This window comes from Phaethon lepturus, unplaced genomic scaffold (assembly GCF_000687285.1).
Source record: "Phaethon lepturus isolate BGI_N335 unplaced genomic scaffold, ASM68728v1 scaffold25687, whole genome shotgun sequence".
NCBI lineage: Eukaryota > Metazoa > Chordata > Aves > Phaethontiformes > Phaethontidae > Phaethon > Phaethon lepturus.
Genome location: NW_010551572.1, coordinates 1 through 15,113, shown reverse-complemented (window position 1 = coordinate 15,113; position 15,113 = coordinate 1). Strand labels below are relative to the sequence as shown.

Here is a 15,113-nt window from a genome sequence, read left to right as displayed (position 1 = left end):
TGACTCCAATTAACCAGTTTCTAGAGGATGCTGGGGCAGGGGGCAGATCTGGGGCATATATAAACCAGAGCCAACTCATGTGGAAGGGTAAAACAAGATGGTGGCATACAGAGGACATGGGATGCAAGCAAGGAAAAAAGAGGGAAGAAAAAAAAGATGATGGAAGCAGCTCTGGAAAAGAAGCACAGCAACACGGAGACACCCTAGAAAAAAGGTACTGTGTTTGAAAAGTAGCTTTCAACAAGCTGGGGCTGGCATAGCTAGGAAACTTTGGAGAGAGAAGGGAGCCTGTAGAGAAATGGGTATAAAAGGTGTATGTTTAAATAAGAGGATTTTATTAGTATTTACCAAATTCTTCTGTCCCACTCCTTTCCTACCTCTCCACACCATGGCAATCTGATCAGCCTGTCCACCAAGTAACAGCTTGGTGACAAGCGCTTCTATACTAGTAAAACTACATTTTCAACACTGCAGAAGAGCTGTATGTAGACCAGGCCAAAGTGTTTCCCTTTAAAGCTCACTTTCTACAGTTAGTGCTTGCAAATATCAACAGAAATGCATTAAGTATGCCAAAAACAGGTTACAAGTATCAACCCCTCCTAAGTTTCCTTATAAATAAATGCCTCAGCTTCAATGCAGCTCAATCAATGGTTATTTGCATTTAACACACACTGTTTCAGGAAGGTCAACAACAAGCTTAAGAGTTAACAGAAAAGAGCAGCTTCTAATACAACTGCTTAGAATACATAAGCTTCAATTATTGTCCTTTAAAGAGACCATCATTTTAAATGTACTACCTTAGGACAGGTTCTCTTAAAACTAAGTCTTCCTCAGTCCTAAAATTGCATTTTTATTGTTGCTTTTTGTTGGACAGTAATGCACAAGTCGCATGTTTGATCTAAGATTAGGGCTTTTCCTACTGAGCAAGCCAGAAAAAGTCCACGGAAGTGTCAACAGGAAAGGTTTTCTTCCCATACTTCTCTGCTATATTCTGGTTCAGTCTTCTCCAGCTTAAGGCCCAACAGAGTTTTAAAAGTAAAACTAAATTCTGGATGGCGCAACTATGGTATGAAGGTCAGGCAGTGACTTCAGTTGTATGTATTCCAAATGTATATTAAAAGAACCGTCAAACTGCAGCAAGCTGGAAATTGGGCAATGCTAGCAATGTGCCATTAAGTCATCATCCCACCTCAAACAATGCTAATGATAGCCAGGAAAATGAAGCAGCAGTGTAAATTGGGCAGAGGGAATCATTCGTTCTCATCTGGGTTTTGAGGGTCAAATATTTTGACATGCGTGAATGGGAAGAGCCCTTTTCGACCGTTGACTTCTCCTTCCCACTGACCGTTTATGTTCATCCTTGTAACCTTCACAATATCACCAACCTGCATAATGTAAAAAAAAAAAAAAAAAGATCACACATGGGAAATGGGAATCCCACCTCTGATACAAATCAAATTAAGAGGAACAAATACAAGCCCATCATAGGGGAAAAAACCCTCCACCCTCTTCTTGGCATAAGGATCAACTGAAAAGAAAAGTTACTTTTGCTTAACTAAGACACCAACATTTTGCTGCTAAACGTGGTAATGTTGTCTGCACTCTCATTCAGGCTTTTAACTAAATGTGTATTTACATGTTCAGATAAATTGAACTACAGTTTTTCCTATAGGAAAGGTTACAGCTTCATGCAACAATATATTTAGCTTAGATATAAATTAACATCACTAAAGCTACCATCAATAATGAGATGCAACATCCATTCAAAAGGGCACAGTACTCATAATGGTTTTAGCATCAGCTGGCTTATTTCAAAGGAAATTTGGCAAAGAAACCATTACTTCAAGTTCTAGTTCTGATTATCACCAAGAGGCTACTGTAGTTTTCCAAAATAATGGTACACTTCTGAAGCAGGCAAAAAGCAGTTTCAAACTTTATTTTTTAAAGTATTAGATGTACAGATTGTAGCTTTATTTGTTGTTTTCACCTCTGTGAAGAATTTGAAACAGGCATGATGACATGTCAGGCCTTTTCTACTATAACTCTGTGCCTTCTTATTTGGCGGTGAAAGATGAGAAAAGCTAAACTGTGATCGAGCAAGAAACATCAGCCCGAATGATAAATTGTACTCTTATCCTTGTTCAATGCTTGTATTTAATTTGGATTAGGGTAACTTAGAAAGCAAAATAGCCAATTTGAACAAGTAGTGTTCAAGACTAGCTAAATAGTCATTTCTCCCTTAAATGCTTCAGAATAGCTGAACATGTGGTCTGTTGCAGCAGCTCTCTGGCTTTACACCTCCCTTCCTGTTTACTTAATTTACTCTGTGTGGTAACCATAGTAAATATTAGACAAGTGACATTAGCAGCTAATAACTACTGTCACAAGAAGTAGAACCAGCCTATGACCAATGGCAAACTGTAAATTTCTTCCCCAAACTAGGACCAAGCTCTTTGTAGTCGAGTCTCAGCTTACCAAGCTACTTCTGTGGAATCCAAAGGTAACTAGCTTTGATCTTCTTATTGAAGGAAGAACTAAATTTTAGTCCTGATACAGTATGTATAAACAATTTGTCTACATTATCTAAATAAATAGTAAAATTCAGACCTGATGCAGATAGTTTAAGGACCTTGGCCAAGGGCCTTAGATTAAAACTTTTTAGGTAAGACCTGTATATTTTCCCTTAAAGAAAGAAACCCTGAGTTTACAAAATAGCATGCATGTTGCTGACATCATTCAGATGATCTGAAGCCGATTTAAAGTAGTTACCACTACTCCAATAGATATTTTTTGAAGATCACTCAGAAGCAAGACTCCTTACGTGAAGTTTAAAGCACTATAATAAACTCCTTGGCAGTCAAGCAGTGTTATATCTCTTAAAATAAAATTTCTCAACCTTTGAAACTCTTCTTAGAGATTTACGTTGCATATTAGAATGAAATTAGACATTTAAGCAAAATGTGTTGCTTCCTCCACTACTTGGGTTGTCCACTCTCTCCCTTTGAGACTGTCACACGTGGAACAATTGTAATCTTGTGCTTTTAAGAGCAGAGAAAACCCTCTGAACTCACGTAAGTTCCTGGATAATAACTGAGACCATATTACTTTAAGTGGACATCTTTACTTAAGCTGTTCCTAAAAATCAGGCATGAAGCCAGCATATACTATTAAGTAGTTATACACTGCCCATGATAGGTTAGCACATACATATAGCATTAATTTGACTGGATTTCATCTCTTCACAGACTACTGCAGCATGCTTTAACTGTGTATTTGCTAAGAGGCACAATTTGTCAGACTGCACTGAATAGAAAGGCTAGAGAAAGCTTTAAATAGTAACAAGATGACCTAAACAGGAACCTAACAAATGTCTCTTCACGAAAAGGCTCACAACTTCTAGAAATACTCAGTGTTACATTGCTAGATTTAAATAACCCTTGAAGAGAGATCCAAGTTTTAGACCCAAATTCAAGAAGACGCAGCCAACATCACAACAGTTAAAACCTGGTAAGAAACTGCATTTGCACCACACTGTAGAACCAATCCACTCTCAAACACTTTAATCTTATTCATGGGACAAAAAAAAATAATCTGTAGTACACTGCATCAAAAACATGGACTTGCATTTTCTGAGAGTCTGACAATTTAATTCTGCTCACATGCTGTAGAGATTGATCCATTATTCATTTTGAATCTCTAGAAAAAGATATCCTTCAATTTGACTTGGAATGATTTCCACAACATAAATAGGTATGGAAGTCTTGCTTCAGCTGAGTGGAAGAAAAATCTACATTGTAAGTCTACTGCACTGCAACAAACTGCCATGTAGATTAACAATGTAAAATGTTATTTAGAATGCTGGGTGGGCAAAGTTGCTACAAATCACTATTTGCCATTAAAAAGTGCTAGCTGACAAAAGCTGCTCAAAAAATACTCCCATATGCCAAGAACCACTGGAATAGTAGATTGATTTGAGTGGTGGATTGTTTTTGTTTTTTATGAAAGTTTCTGAATATCCGCTTGTGATATATTAAAAAAATGCATTTCCCCTGAGAAGATTAAATGAAACAGCATGTTGAAACAAGATTTTTGGAGAAGGAACCTTTATGTCACGGTAGAATAATTCATGGATCTTACATTAAAAGACCTCCATTTGACAATGTCTAGAAGAATCTGGTCAAGTAGTCCCTCAATGTATTTTTTCCCCAAAATACTAACTAAAAGCAATATTTGGTAAATTATTTTTAAAGCATCTATAATGTGGTCAGCTGAGATGTCATCTCCCACTTATTTAATGCACTATTTTTTTCAGAGAACATTTTAAGCCAGGCAGAAGGATTGTCTTATGATTAGGCACAGGACAGAGTCAGGAGACCTGGTTCTATTCTCATCTCTGCCACAAACTTCCTGTATGACTCTGGACAGCTCATGGCCCTTATCTATAAATTAGGATAATACTTCCTTAGTTTCAGCATCTCTCAGATACGTTAATTCACTTGTAAAGCATGCCAGCATCACTGGATGGAAGTATCAACTGCTGAAATGAGTAATACTTCTGAAATGCAGCCATTTGGTTCCACCCAAATGATAAAAATCAAAACGTATTTTAGATAGCATCCTTTCATTATGTCCCTGTTACAGCATGAATTCAAAGCCCTGGGGAAACACAAGCTGTGGTACATGCCAGTCAGAAAGGTTACTTCATTCACTCTAGATTCTTCCATACCTGTCTTCCATTTGAAGCTGATTCATACACTGCAAAAGGTTTCCTGCATGCCATTTTAGTCACACAGTCAACCAATTCAGCGTGTTTTACAGATACTCCAACAGTTGTATGTTAAGAGTTCTATGGCTGATAGAGTTCTGTAATACAAGTTTAAGGAGATAAAAATCCATTAAAACTCTAAATCATCATTTTTGCTCACTGGGTCAATAGCTATAGAAAACATATTGCGCTCTGGAATTTAGGGGGTGTTGAATCTCAGTTTGTATCCTAATTGGTGTCACAACTCACCTTCTTTGGTGATACTAGCATTAGTACCAAAAACCAAACAATTGTTCAGGCCAGCTGCCTGTTACAGAGAATAATAAACAAGGTTCAACACCTAAGAAATTACTTGATATCCCCAAAAGGTACAAAGCTGAGCTACACAAATGAGGCAGAGTTCAGTTGCACTGCAGACAGGACAACATGACACTGAAGTAGCTGGTGCTTTACGTGTTAGTAGATTCAAGAAACCAACAGGCTGAAAGCACAGGTTAATTATCCCTCACTTTCTGATGTTGTGTGCCAGAAAAATAATAGTTGATGCACAAACCAGAGAGTCAAGTAGTTCATTGGAAAGACCATGAAAGCAGGTCAAAGGGCAGCACAGAAATGTTGAAGCCCTAGATGCGATTAATCTAACAACAGAAGTTTGCATTTTAAGTATAGCTAGGTCAAGTGCCAGAGTTGGAGTTGCAGCACAGCAGATAAAGTGCTGCTTTTCATTAAATGATGGTAGCTTGCCTCCATCTGATTAAGCCAGCTGTGATGACTGTACAAATATGGAGAGCTCAGAACTCCCAAAGACCATCATTCTTGAGCCACACTGAATCTCACTGTAGCACAGAGTCTTGGCTAGGTTATCTGTGTTGCTTTCAGTTTCATCTGAAAACAAACTCTGCAAACAGCTCTGAGGGTGAACGTATATTAAATTGTGAGGCACTCAGCACTATCATGATGGGAACCATCAATAACTTTGACTGGAAAAGTAAGTTACAAAGAGTAAGATTGCACACAAAATCTTTGAAGTAATTGTCAGTTGTATTTTCAAAGGTAGAATACTGAAAAGTTGGTGCACGTCAGCACAGACACAGGAATCCTGCTGCCAATGTCACTTTCAATTCAACAGTTGGCAGAACTAAAGCTCCCCGATCAACACACTACACAAGTATAGGCTCAATATTTTGCTTAAACATTAAAATGCATCTAACCTCCAAGGTTTAGATTTTAAGACAGAAATACTAAGCTTCCTTGGCTTAAGAAAAGCACAATGCTTGTCGTCTAGTGGAAGAAGTAGCCTAATTTCCCAATTAAGAAAGTTCTACTACTAGCACATTTTGCCCTACTTGTCTCAACTTTGCTTTGAAGAGGAAAAAAGTTAACTGTAACCTAATTGTAACAAGCTCAATAGAAATATTCTAAGTCAGTTATATAATTAGGGTGAATGGATATTTATTTCGTCAAAACATTTCAGTGACAGGTTAACTCTGTACTAGCAAACATACATGTATATGTTTGGTATATCATGAACAGATAAACTACTTAATACTATAGTGCTGGCACAGGTCTAGAAAAAGCCATCATTAGAGTAAAAACTTTGCTACAAAAATACAGTGAAGCTGTTGTTTAAAAAAAATAAATTTCGGATTCCATAACACTGTCATGTTAAGTGTGGAGATGAACTCTAGGACTACGACTGCCTTCAAAATGGTCTATGACACTATTACAGTGTTTGCAATATACAAACCATTGTTTAAACACATGACAGACGTTAAGTCTAGTGGCTGCTGCTGGTCTCCCATTTTCTGGTTCCTTATGCTGTTTCATTCCATTTTATAAATGAATGTAGAATTTGTTGTTCACATCAACCTTCAAACAGTTCACTAATTTTAAGGGAATTATCTACCACTAGTTTATCTACTGACCATGCTGGACATAAAGAACTTTGTTGTGTAGAAGTTATCCATCAATCAACTGCTTGGATCCAAACAAGAAGTACCCAACTACCAAGAGATAAGCTCCTTTAAGGTAAAGCATACCAGGTCTTAGTCTACTGGGCACTGCATATGCATCATGTGCTGCTTAGAGCATGCCAGTTCAAAACAAGGCTTCATTAGGGTATTATTAACAGGCTGGCTATAGAACTACAGGTTATTAAATGCTGAGAAACTTTAAGGTAGACTTTGCTGCTCTATATCACAGTAGCAGTGCCAAAGAATCTCTGCTCTTACAGAATTCATCACCTTGTTAAAGTGCTATCCTGTATAACCTTTGAACACAGGACTGCCCTCCCAGTTTTCCCAAAGAAAAGCAGGATTGAAGAACAGTAGTACATAACCCTGTAATGTAGCATTCTCGTCCCAGTAAATACAGGACACTATCTCTGTCCTTCATATTCCTTCCCCTAGAGCACCAGAAAGGAAGGAAATTGCTTCTTGGCTAGGAGCACATGAGAAACAGATCTGGGTCATTGGTTGTTGGTTTGGTTGGGGGGGTTTTTTTGTGTGGTTTGGTTGGTTGTTTTGGTTTTTCTATTGCAGTATCCATGAAAATACTACACACATGAGTAGTGAAGTTGGTTGTAGTGAGAAACTGCAGACTTCAATCATTCCATTAAAAACATTAAATCTGAACTGCCAAGGTAACTAACTCAACTGACAACAGTATGCGTAGGTCTTAAGAGATACATATAATTTATCGTTGGCTTTACTAATTTTCACTGGTGCAGGGAGATGCCCAAAATTATATGTATACCAACTGTATGTGTTGAGATAGTAGCTATAGTTAAAACTTTTTAGTCTATAAACAGATTACTATTTAATTTTTTATTGTAGAGAATAAAAGTAGAGTATATAATGCAGTAGAACCAAGTCAACATTTAGACGTTAGTGACTTCAATAATACCAACAGGAATGCTAAATAATTTTATCCCAGTAAGGTCTAAATTGTAATAAATGCCATATTAACTAGTATCCTTACAGGAACAACATTGTAGTTGCCCTTAAACTGTCACACTTTAAATACTATTTAAAAGTTAAACACACATCATTATCCAACCAAACAGATCTTGTTTCAGATTTTCAGTAGAATATTCACTTGTTTCACATGAAAAATATTACTTGTAAGGTATTTAAAAAAAGTAATTATACCTTCCTTACAAAACAAATCTCTCTGTAACAGGCTATGAATCTTTATCTTTTCTTTAAGAATCTGACAGCTTATGTAAACAATGATGTACAATAGAAAAACTAGACTTGCAAGCAGAGAGCTTGTCCCATTTTCAAGCTGAACCCAGGAGAATGACATCCCTCCACTTAAAAGGAAGTTGAGCAGATTACTACGCAATAGCTTTATTTACTCCAGCTGGTATTCTCTTCCTTTTAAGTACTGTCTGTGTGCTGACCACACAAAGCTAGAGCCAGCACACAGATATTTTGCTCTCATATTGTTTTATCAGTTTAAATGAGATTACACAATCAGGCACTGTTTAATTATACTAACAAGGTGTTCTACCTGTACAAGTTAAACTGTGATTTAAAGTACATCTATATTAAGGTAGCGTACTGTCAAATACTATTATTCTGAAAGAACACCATTAACTTTTTCCCCCAAAACCTTCCCCATACCCTTTTCTTCCCCTACCACTAGCTACTTTTAGTGCTCTTACAAAACAGAAGCTTCAAATGGTCCAGATTAGTTAGTGACATGTAGAGCCCTGACAAGGCTAGGATTAAATACATCATCAGGGCCAAGCAGGTGTTAGGCAATCTGAAAGAAGATCATGAAAATAAGCTGATTTCTTTCTTTAAGAGTAGTACATGTGACAAAAAATACTGCTATAATGAGGTTGCTAAAGTTCCCTATGCATGTATAGGTATGGAGAAGCTGTAATCACTGATTTTAAATGAAAGTGTAGATCAATTCCCAGCATTCTGCTTCTGAATCCTCTTGAGGAGCCACAGTGTGGCTAAAGTGCACTTGCAAAGAAAACAGACTACATAGGAAGACAAAATATGCCAGTGGTGGGAGACACAAAGACATGAAGCAGTAAGTGACTAGAATTCAGTGGAAGAGAAGAATCTCTCAAAACAAAACTTCATCAATTTGAAGGTTCAAAACAATTCAAGCCTACATGTTGGTCAGAGAATTAATCTTACTGGTATACTAGAGTAGCTAAAATGACAGGATTAACTAGGTCACTAAAGAGCAAGTCAGAAGAATCTATTTGTGAGGGCCGGCCTTCCAAGCAGTTCTCCTACCCTGCAGCAAAGCAAGTTCCCTGAAGTAACTCCATGACACATTCATAACATAACAAGATCAATTGCTTGCTTTGCTTTGTTTTCAGAAGCATGAGTAGTTTTGGCAGGAATCTTCTGTACAGTGCAGTTGGCAGTGAATTTACACTTTGCTCTGTGATAATTTTCACACACTGTTCACAAATAATAAGCGGCTAGATTTCATAAGACTGAAGGAAAATCCAGTGATACACATTTAACTTTTAACCCCATAAGAATAGTTACATGTAGAGGTTTTACAAATGCAGAAGGAAGAACACTTAGGACAACTATTATAAATAACTAGAAGTGACAAATACAACCTTTCAAATTTCACTCAGAAGTATCAGCTATAGGTAACAGATTTAACTTGCAAAGTAATTACATAAAAATTGTAAAAAAGGAACAGGAAAAGTTCAAAAATACTTTTAAAACCGCTATTATTTTACTTGCTAAAATGCTGTTGTTTCCTTTGCTTGTTTCCTTGCATTTGCTCCTCGAGGTATAGTAGCATGCTTAAATTTAATCTTTGAGACTAGCACTTTTTTCAGGTAAGACATTTTTGAACTATGAGTTAACTTCAGTATAATCCAAATGTAAAAGTAACAGTCTTGGTGTTCTGGATATACCTTTAAGAACTTCTTCCAATCCATCATTTATGCCAGTTAAACTAGAATTGTAACATGAATTCTTTACCATTTAAAGAATAAAGCTCTAAAGTCTTAAAGACATCCCTAATAAAAATAAAATTAAAAAATGCTTTGGCAAGCACAGGAACTTATTAAAGGTTCAGCACAAGTTTAGAGGCTATGCTACACCCTTTCATCTAACGCCCTTGCCCCTAATTTAGGTCTTAAGGTTTCCCAAATTCCACTCTTGAAAACCAAAGTAAAAGGGACCAGAGTACTGATATATTCCTGCCCAGATTTCAGCTCTCAGCACCAGATACTCAAGTGCACCTCGTACTATAGCTGAGGATCAGAAAGACTATGTTTGTCAGCAATCCTTACCTTTCTCTGAAGGATGCTACTGCCAGTTCTCAACATGGAATATTCTGCAATGCTAATGAAACATCTCTTTCCTTCCCCAATATTAGAGGCAGAAACAAAGTCATCCTCTCACTAGTGCTTAGTTCCACAGCAGGATGTATACACTCCGCTACCCTTGTAACATATTTGCACTGTTGAACAGGCAAGAGAGGGTGAATACAGGTCCTGAAGTAACTTGGTCACTTTTCTCAAAGGAAGTGGTATAGATGAAGCAATTTTTGTAGATCTTTCTTCAGAATGTAACCTAACTTCCCAGTCCCTTGACATAGATAAGCAGACTCCATATGAAGTCATCCACACCAACTTTGCCACTAACAATTTTTAGTTTCTTATTTTACAAAAAAATTGAAACCCATAAGACTTGAGAGGAAAAACCTACCTCTAATGCCAGCGCAGTCTTGTCATAAGCACAGGGTACTCTCTTTTGGATAGCTTTGGCATAGACTGGTCCATTCTGTGTTGATGGCAGAGGATTGATCACTGCTCCAGGTGTACTGGATACTGACGGAAGGGGACTTGCGGTTTGAGGCTGAGCATAAGCATGGGCTGGTTCTGGAATACCGTAACTGTTGGAATTCCTGTTTCCATGCTTCCCATGAGAAGATCTGACTAGCTTTTCTACATAAGGAACAGGAATCATCCCAATCCGACCATCTTTGTTTCTGGCGCTCCACCACTGTTCTTCTGGCTTCTCTACAATTACCAGTATCTCGCCCTTTTTAAATGGAAGATCCTCGGCATCATTGCCAGGAAAGTCATAGAGAGTCCGAACATACTCCACATTTTCTTCTGCAGTGGACATAGCAGGGGCAGATCCAGATCCCATTGGTGGACTTGGATACCTAAGTTTAGAAAAGATTTGGGATAAGCAATAGCTATTGTTTTGTATTTCCAGTAACAAAGCTAAGTACCAGTTTTACAGTAGGAACACCAATCAGAGGAGAATTACTTTTTCAGCTTTGTAAAAAACGTATTGGCTTGGTAGTGCTGTGAGGCATTTCATGAGTAACTCCTACTCTGAAGTAATGACTTAAATACCCAAATTAGCTTTTCCAGAAAATCAATAAAAATCTATCATGGATGCAGAAAATGGGGAGAAATAATGCAAAGTCTTCATCCACCTGTTTTGGATTGCTGTGAGGATCTTATGGTAGAATAAAATTAATTCTATAGCTTAAGTTATTAGTCATGATACATAAAAACAAATTAAAATTATTTGGGTAACCTGGGGTGGAAGGGCTCTTGGAGAGCTAAATAGTCTTCTTCATTACATTTTTAACTTCAGCATCCACTTCTAAAGAATTCAGTAACTCTAAATGCCAGACTTGAGGGAACATAGTGGAAAAAGGGAACAAAAGTAAGAGGAGGGTATGATAAGCAGAGTTTTCTAATTGAAAGCTAGAAGTCCAATGTTGTCTTTCTGATTGTTAGTAAAGCATCTTTCTAACTGAATCCTACTACTTACATGCAGAATTCTGGGAACAGACAGTCATACTGAAAACTCCTTTCTTTAAGAAAAGAGATTAGCAGATCCTGTGTTTTTAGGACACACTTTCCCCCTCTTTTCTGGAAAGTAATATGGAATTAAGCTCCCTAATCTTATTTGTACAACTTCTACTCTCTAAGGGTTGCTATAACAGAAAAATTGTTAGTTTCAAGGTACTTATCTTTACTGCATATTTAAATACCTAATAACCTAAAAGTGACATCTTCATAAAAGACAGTATGAAATAGTTGCATCCGCTGGTAAGAATGGAGTAAGAATTGAAAAAAAAAAAAATCTAGAAATATTCCTTTGCCTTATTAACCATAATATTACCTTTAATTTATTCACATCATTGTTTATTACTACACCCATCATCTGTCCAATAGTCACTTCATTGTCTGTGATATCTAAGATTGTTCATCAAATGAGACTATTTTGCAATCTGTTTTCATCATAACTTTTATACATTTTATTCAAAGCAGCTGTCAGAAATCTTAACATATATAGGCCATAGCAGATGCTTATTAACTAAACTATGATAGCAAGAATGCATGTCATTAGCCTACTTCAATTCTCCTTTGCTACTTGCAAAATAAGATGGAAGTCAAACCCCTATGATTTTTGCAAGATGTGCCAGAAGCCTAAACAGAAAGATCTATGCCTCTTTAAGATACCCTGCTGCAGCCAAAGTTGGGGGAGAGAGGAAACCTTTTAGAGAGCAGTCACTCTGCATAAGGAAGAGCTCAGGAACATCTGCAATGATGGTCAGAGCTCACTACTGACACAAAACAAACAGAAAGCTTAAGCAGTCAGTTTTCAACTGTTTTACAAGTTTAAAACGTCAGTTCCAAAAGCTGAAAGTGTTGTATGGCTATATACAACAAACTACTTAATCCTGCAACGAAAACCATCTCTTCATACTGTACTTTATGAAATTAAAACAATCAACAGCCTTCAAAAGCACAAGCACCTGAGTGCGATGTTCCCCTGAAAATGCCAGAGAAATAAGCATTAGCAATAACAGTTCTGAAGCACATACCTGTCCACCACTATTCTACATCTAGTCCACTAACTAAAAATAAATGAAAAAAAAAAAAATCCAGAAATGCTACCTCTCATCCTCCCTCTTGCAGCAGGAAGTCTCCTTCAAACAGAATTTCAAACCATCAACCATGTCATTGATTTTTCTGAGAGAGTTTAGAACAAAAATCATGCTAAGGAAAACCACCTAGTCAATTCCATTTGTTGCTTTAGAAAAAAGCTTGTCAGTTCACAGCAGGCTAGGTCCCATCTGTCTGTATATGCCAAGAGAACAATATGCAATCAAAACCTTGAAAATAATGTGGTACTAAAATGTTCATAAAATGTTTCACACAAAACTCTTCATTAATACCAAGTGAGCAAATGGAATCAGCCAAGTTTAAGTGTTTTGAGAAAGCCAAGTCAGTCATTGCCATAAATGACTAAGAACAAGTTTTTACATCCAGAAAGGCACAACAGTATCCAGGTTAAGGAGAACCGAGATAAGCATAAAGATTGCTTCAGTGTAGGCTTTTTTCCTCCCAACTATCCAAAAGTTTAACCATGCACATAAAACTAGGCAGCTCCATTTAAGCATTTCTGCAATGGTGAAAGTGATTTTTCTTTTTCACCTACTCCTCTCTAGCCACAGCACAATCGCTACCCAGAAGATTCTCTACTCAGAACAAGAGTTCTTGAAGCTAGTTCTCTTTCTACAATTCCTGCTATCACCTGACAGCGTTACAGAAAGACTTTTTGACCACTTGAGTTTTTCAACTTGACATGTTACTGTCAACCTTTGACAACTTACTGATTGTCATTAAGAACTAGCCTATGCTAAGGTTAAATTGTGACTATAAATCTCAAAGTTATTCTTCTTCCCTAAGACTTTGATAATCTGCAAAACATAGTAAGACTTTAAACTGCAGAATTTAGAAGCAAACCAATGTGAATTTCTTTTTTTAATGTGTCACTACTTTTCTAGCTTTTATTTCACTTCATTCTATCCAGGAAGCCCAAAAGCTTTGAAATAAGATACTGGGAAAGGCTTTATTAATTAAAAATAAGGAGTATGTTCTAGAGTTCTTGATAAGCAGTTTACTGATGCAAGTTGCAGGTATGTCCCATGTTGGGAACAGGACAAAGAATGAGCTCATAGCCAAGTCACGTTTTCCCATCCTCCTAGAATAGCATTTCTCAGTGTAGTGCACGCAGCATGCAGATATAGATGAGCAGTGCCATAACCAAACTGAGAAATAAATGTTTTACGTTTTGAGGGGTGGAAATGCCACTTGAAGTTTGGGAAATGCTGTCCTAGAATGTATTAAAGCTGACTTAACAGGGTGAATCCACCTAATCACATAAAGGCCTGTTCTATTGTAATCAATGTGGATGCAGGGGCAGACAGCAACTTAAGCTCAAAGGCTGTACTTCAATCGCTGAGGAGAAGACCTCTGAACCAGCTTCTCAACCATCCTAGGAACAGAAGGACAATACCAGAAGAAAAGGTTGACACAAAGCACGACCACACCCTCTTGCAAAGCAGTTACAGCCAGTGGTATAGAGATGTACAGGGTACCTTTACATATGCCTACACACACTGTAAGTGCAGGCCCCGTGCATTATATGGACGATTTAACTGAAAGAGCAACCCAGAATGGTCACTGACATCCACAGTGCTAAGAAGGATGACTGTTAGAAACAGCTCCAAAAGATGGCCATAAACAAACGTCTCCTTACTATACACAGCATGGCCCTACATCCAGTGTTAAAGATCCTGGAGCTACTAGGCTGGACTAAGACACCCCCCTCCTTGCGCCACCCCGAGCAGAGATGGCAATGGGTGGGGCAAAGGGAGGGTGGCACTCACCTGGGCGCAGGCTCGATGAGGGTGGTGGTGTCCAGGTAGTGGATCTTGTAGAACTCCAGCAGGGCGGGCAGGTGCTCAAACTCCTGGTCGCCGATCTTAAAGCGGCGGTTGGGCAAGGAGTTAATAATGTAGTGGGAAACGCGGGAGTTCTCGGACACGGAGAGCACGTAGTCCCCCGGGCAGGTGGACGAGTCCCGCACTAGGAACATGCCATGCCGCTGCCCTTGCAACCGCGTCTGCGCCTCCGCCCGAGACACCGGGCCCACGTACCAGCTGGAGCGGTCCGACGAATCGAAACGAGCGGCGGAGGACATGGCTCCGGGTGGGGAAGGGGAAGGGAGAGGGGGAAGGAAGGTGAAAAGCCCGAAGGCCCAGGCGGAGGAAAAGACCCGGAGAAGGGAAGGCCTGGGCAAGGAGGCCTGGGAGGCGGAGAGGGCTGGGGGCTAGGAGGAAGCGGCTAGTGCCCAGCCCAGGAGATCGGAAGCCCAGGGAAAGGGGGATAAGCGAGAAGGAAGCTCCGTGCCTCTGGAGGCGGAGGACCGAGGAGCGGCTGGGGTGGGGCTGGCCAGGCGCGGCGGTCAGGGCCCCCGAGTCTCCCTCAGCGGCGGGGTGTGCAGGGCATCCTTCCCGCCTCCCTCTCAGGCCTGCG

General features: G+C 38.8%; 1 protein-coding gene across 1 annotated transcript; it reads right to left on the bottom strand.

Annotated features, from left to right (window-relative positions):
• Positions 1–640: 640 nt before the first annotated feature.
• Positions 641–14,778, bottom strand: CRKL (v-crk avian sarcoma virus CT10 oncogene homolog-like). Its single transcript, XM_010290962.1, has 3 exons — positions 14,465–14,778; positions 10,468–10,930; positions 641–1,385 (listed from the first exon to the last, which is right to left on the bottom strand). Exons 1-3 carry the CDS (start codon positions 14,776–14,778, stop codon positions 1,251–1,253), a joined length of 912 nt encoding a protein of 303 aa, XP_010289264.1. The 3' UTR covers positions 641–1,250.
• Positions 14,779–15,113: the final 335 nt, after the last annotated feature.

Coding starts and splice junctions, on each gene's coding strand:
- CRKL (XM_010290962.1), bottom strand. CDS start 14,778: ATGTCCTCCGCCGCTCGTTTCGATTCGTCGGACCGCTCCAGCTGGTAC. Junction 10,931..14,464: donor CTCATCGAGCCTGCGCCCAG/GTGAGTGCCACC, acceptor TTCTAAACTTAG/GTATCCAAGTCCACCAATGG. Junction 1,386..10,467: donor AGACTGCGCTGGCATTAGAG/GTAGGTTTTTCC, acceptor TACATTATGCAG/GTTGGTGATATTGTGAAGGT.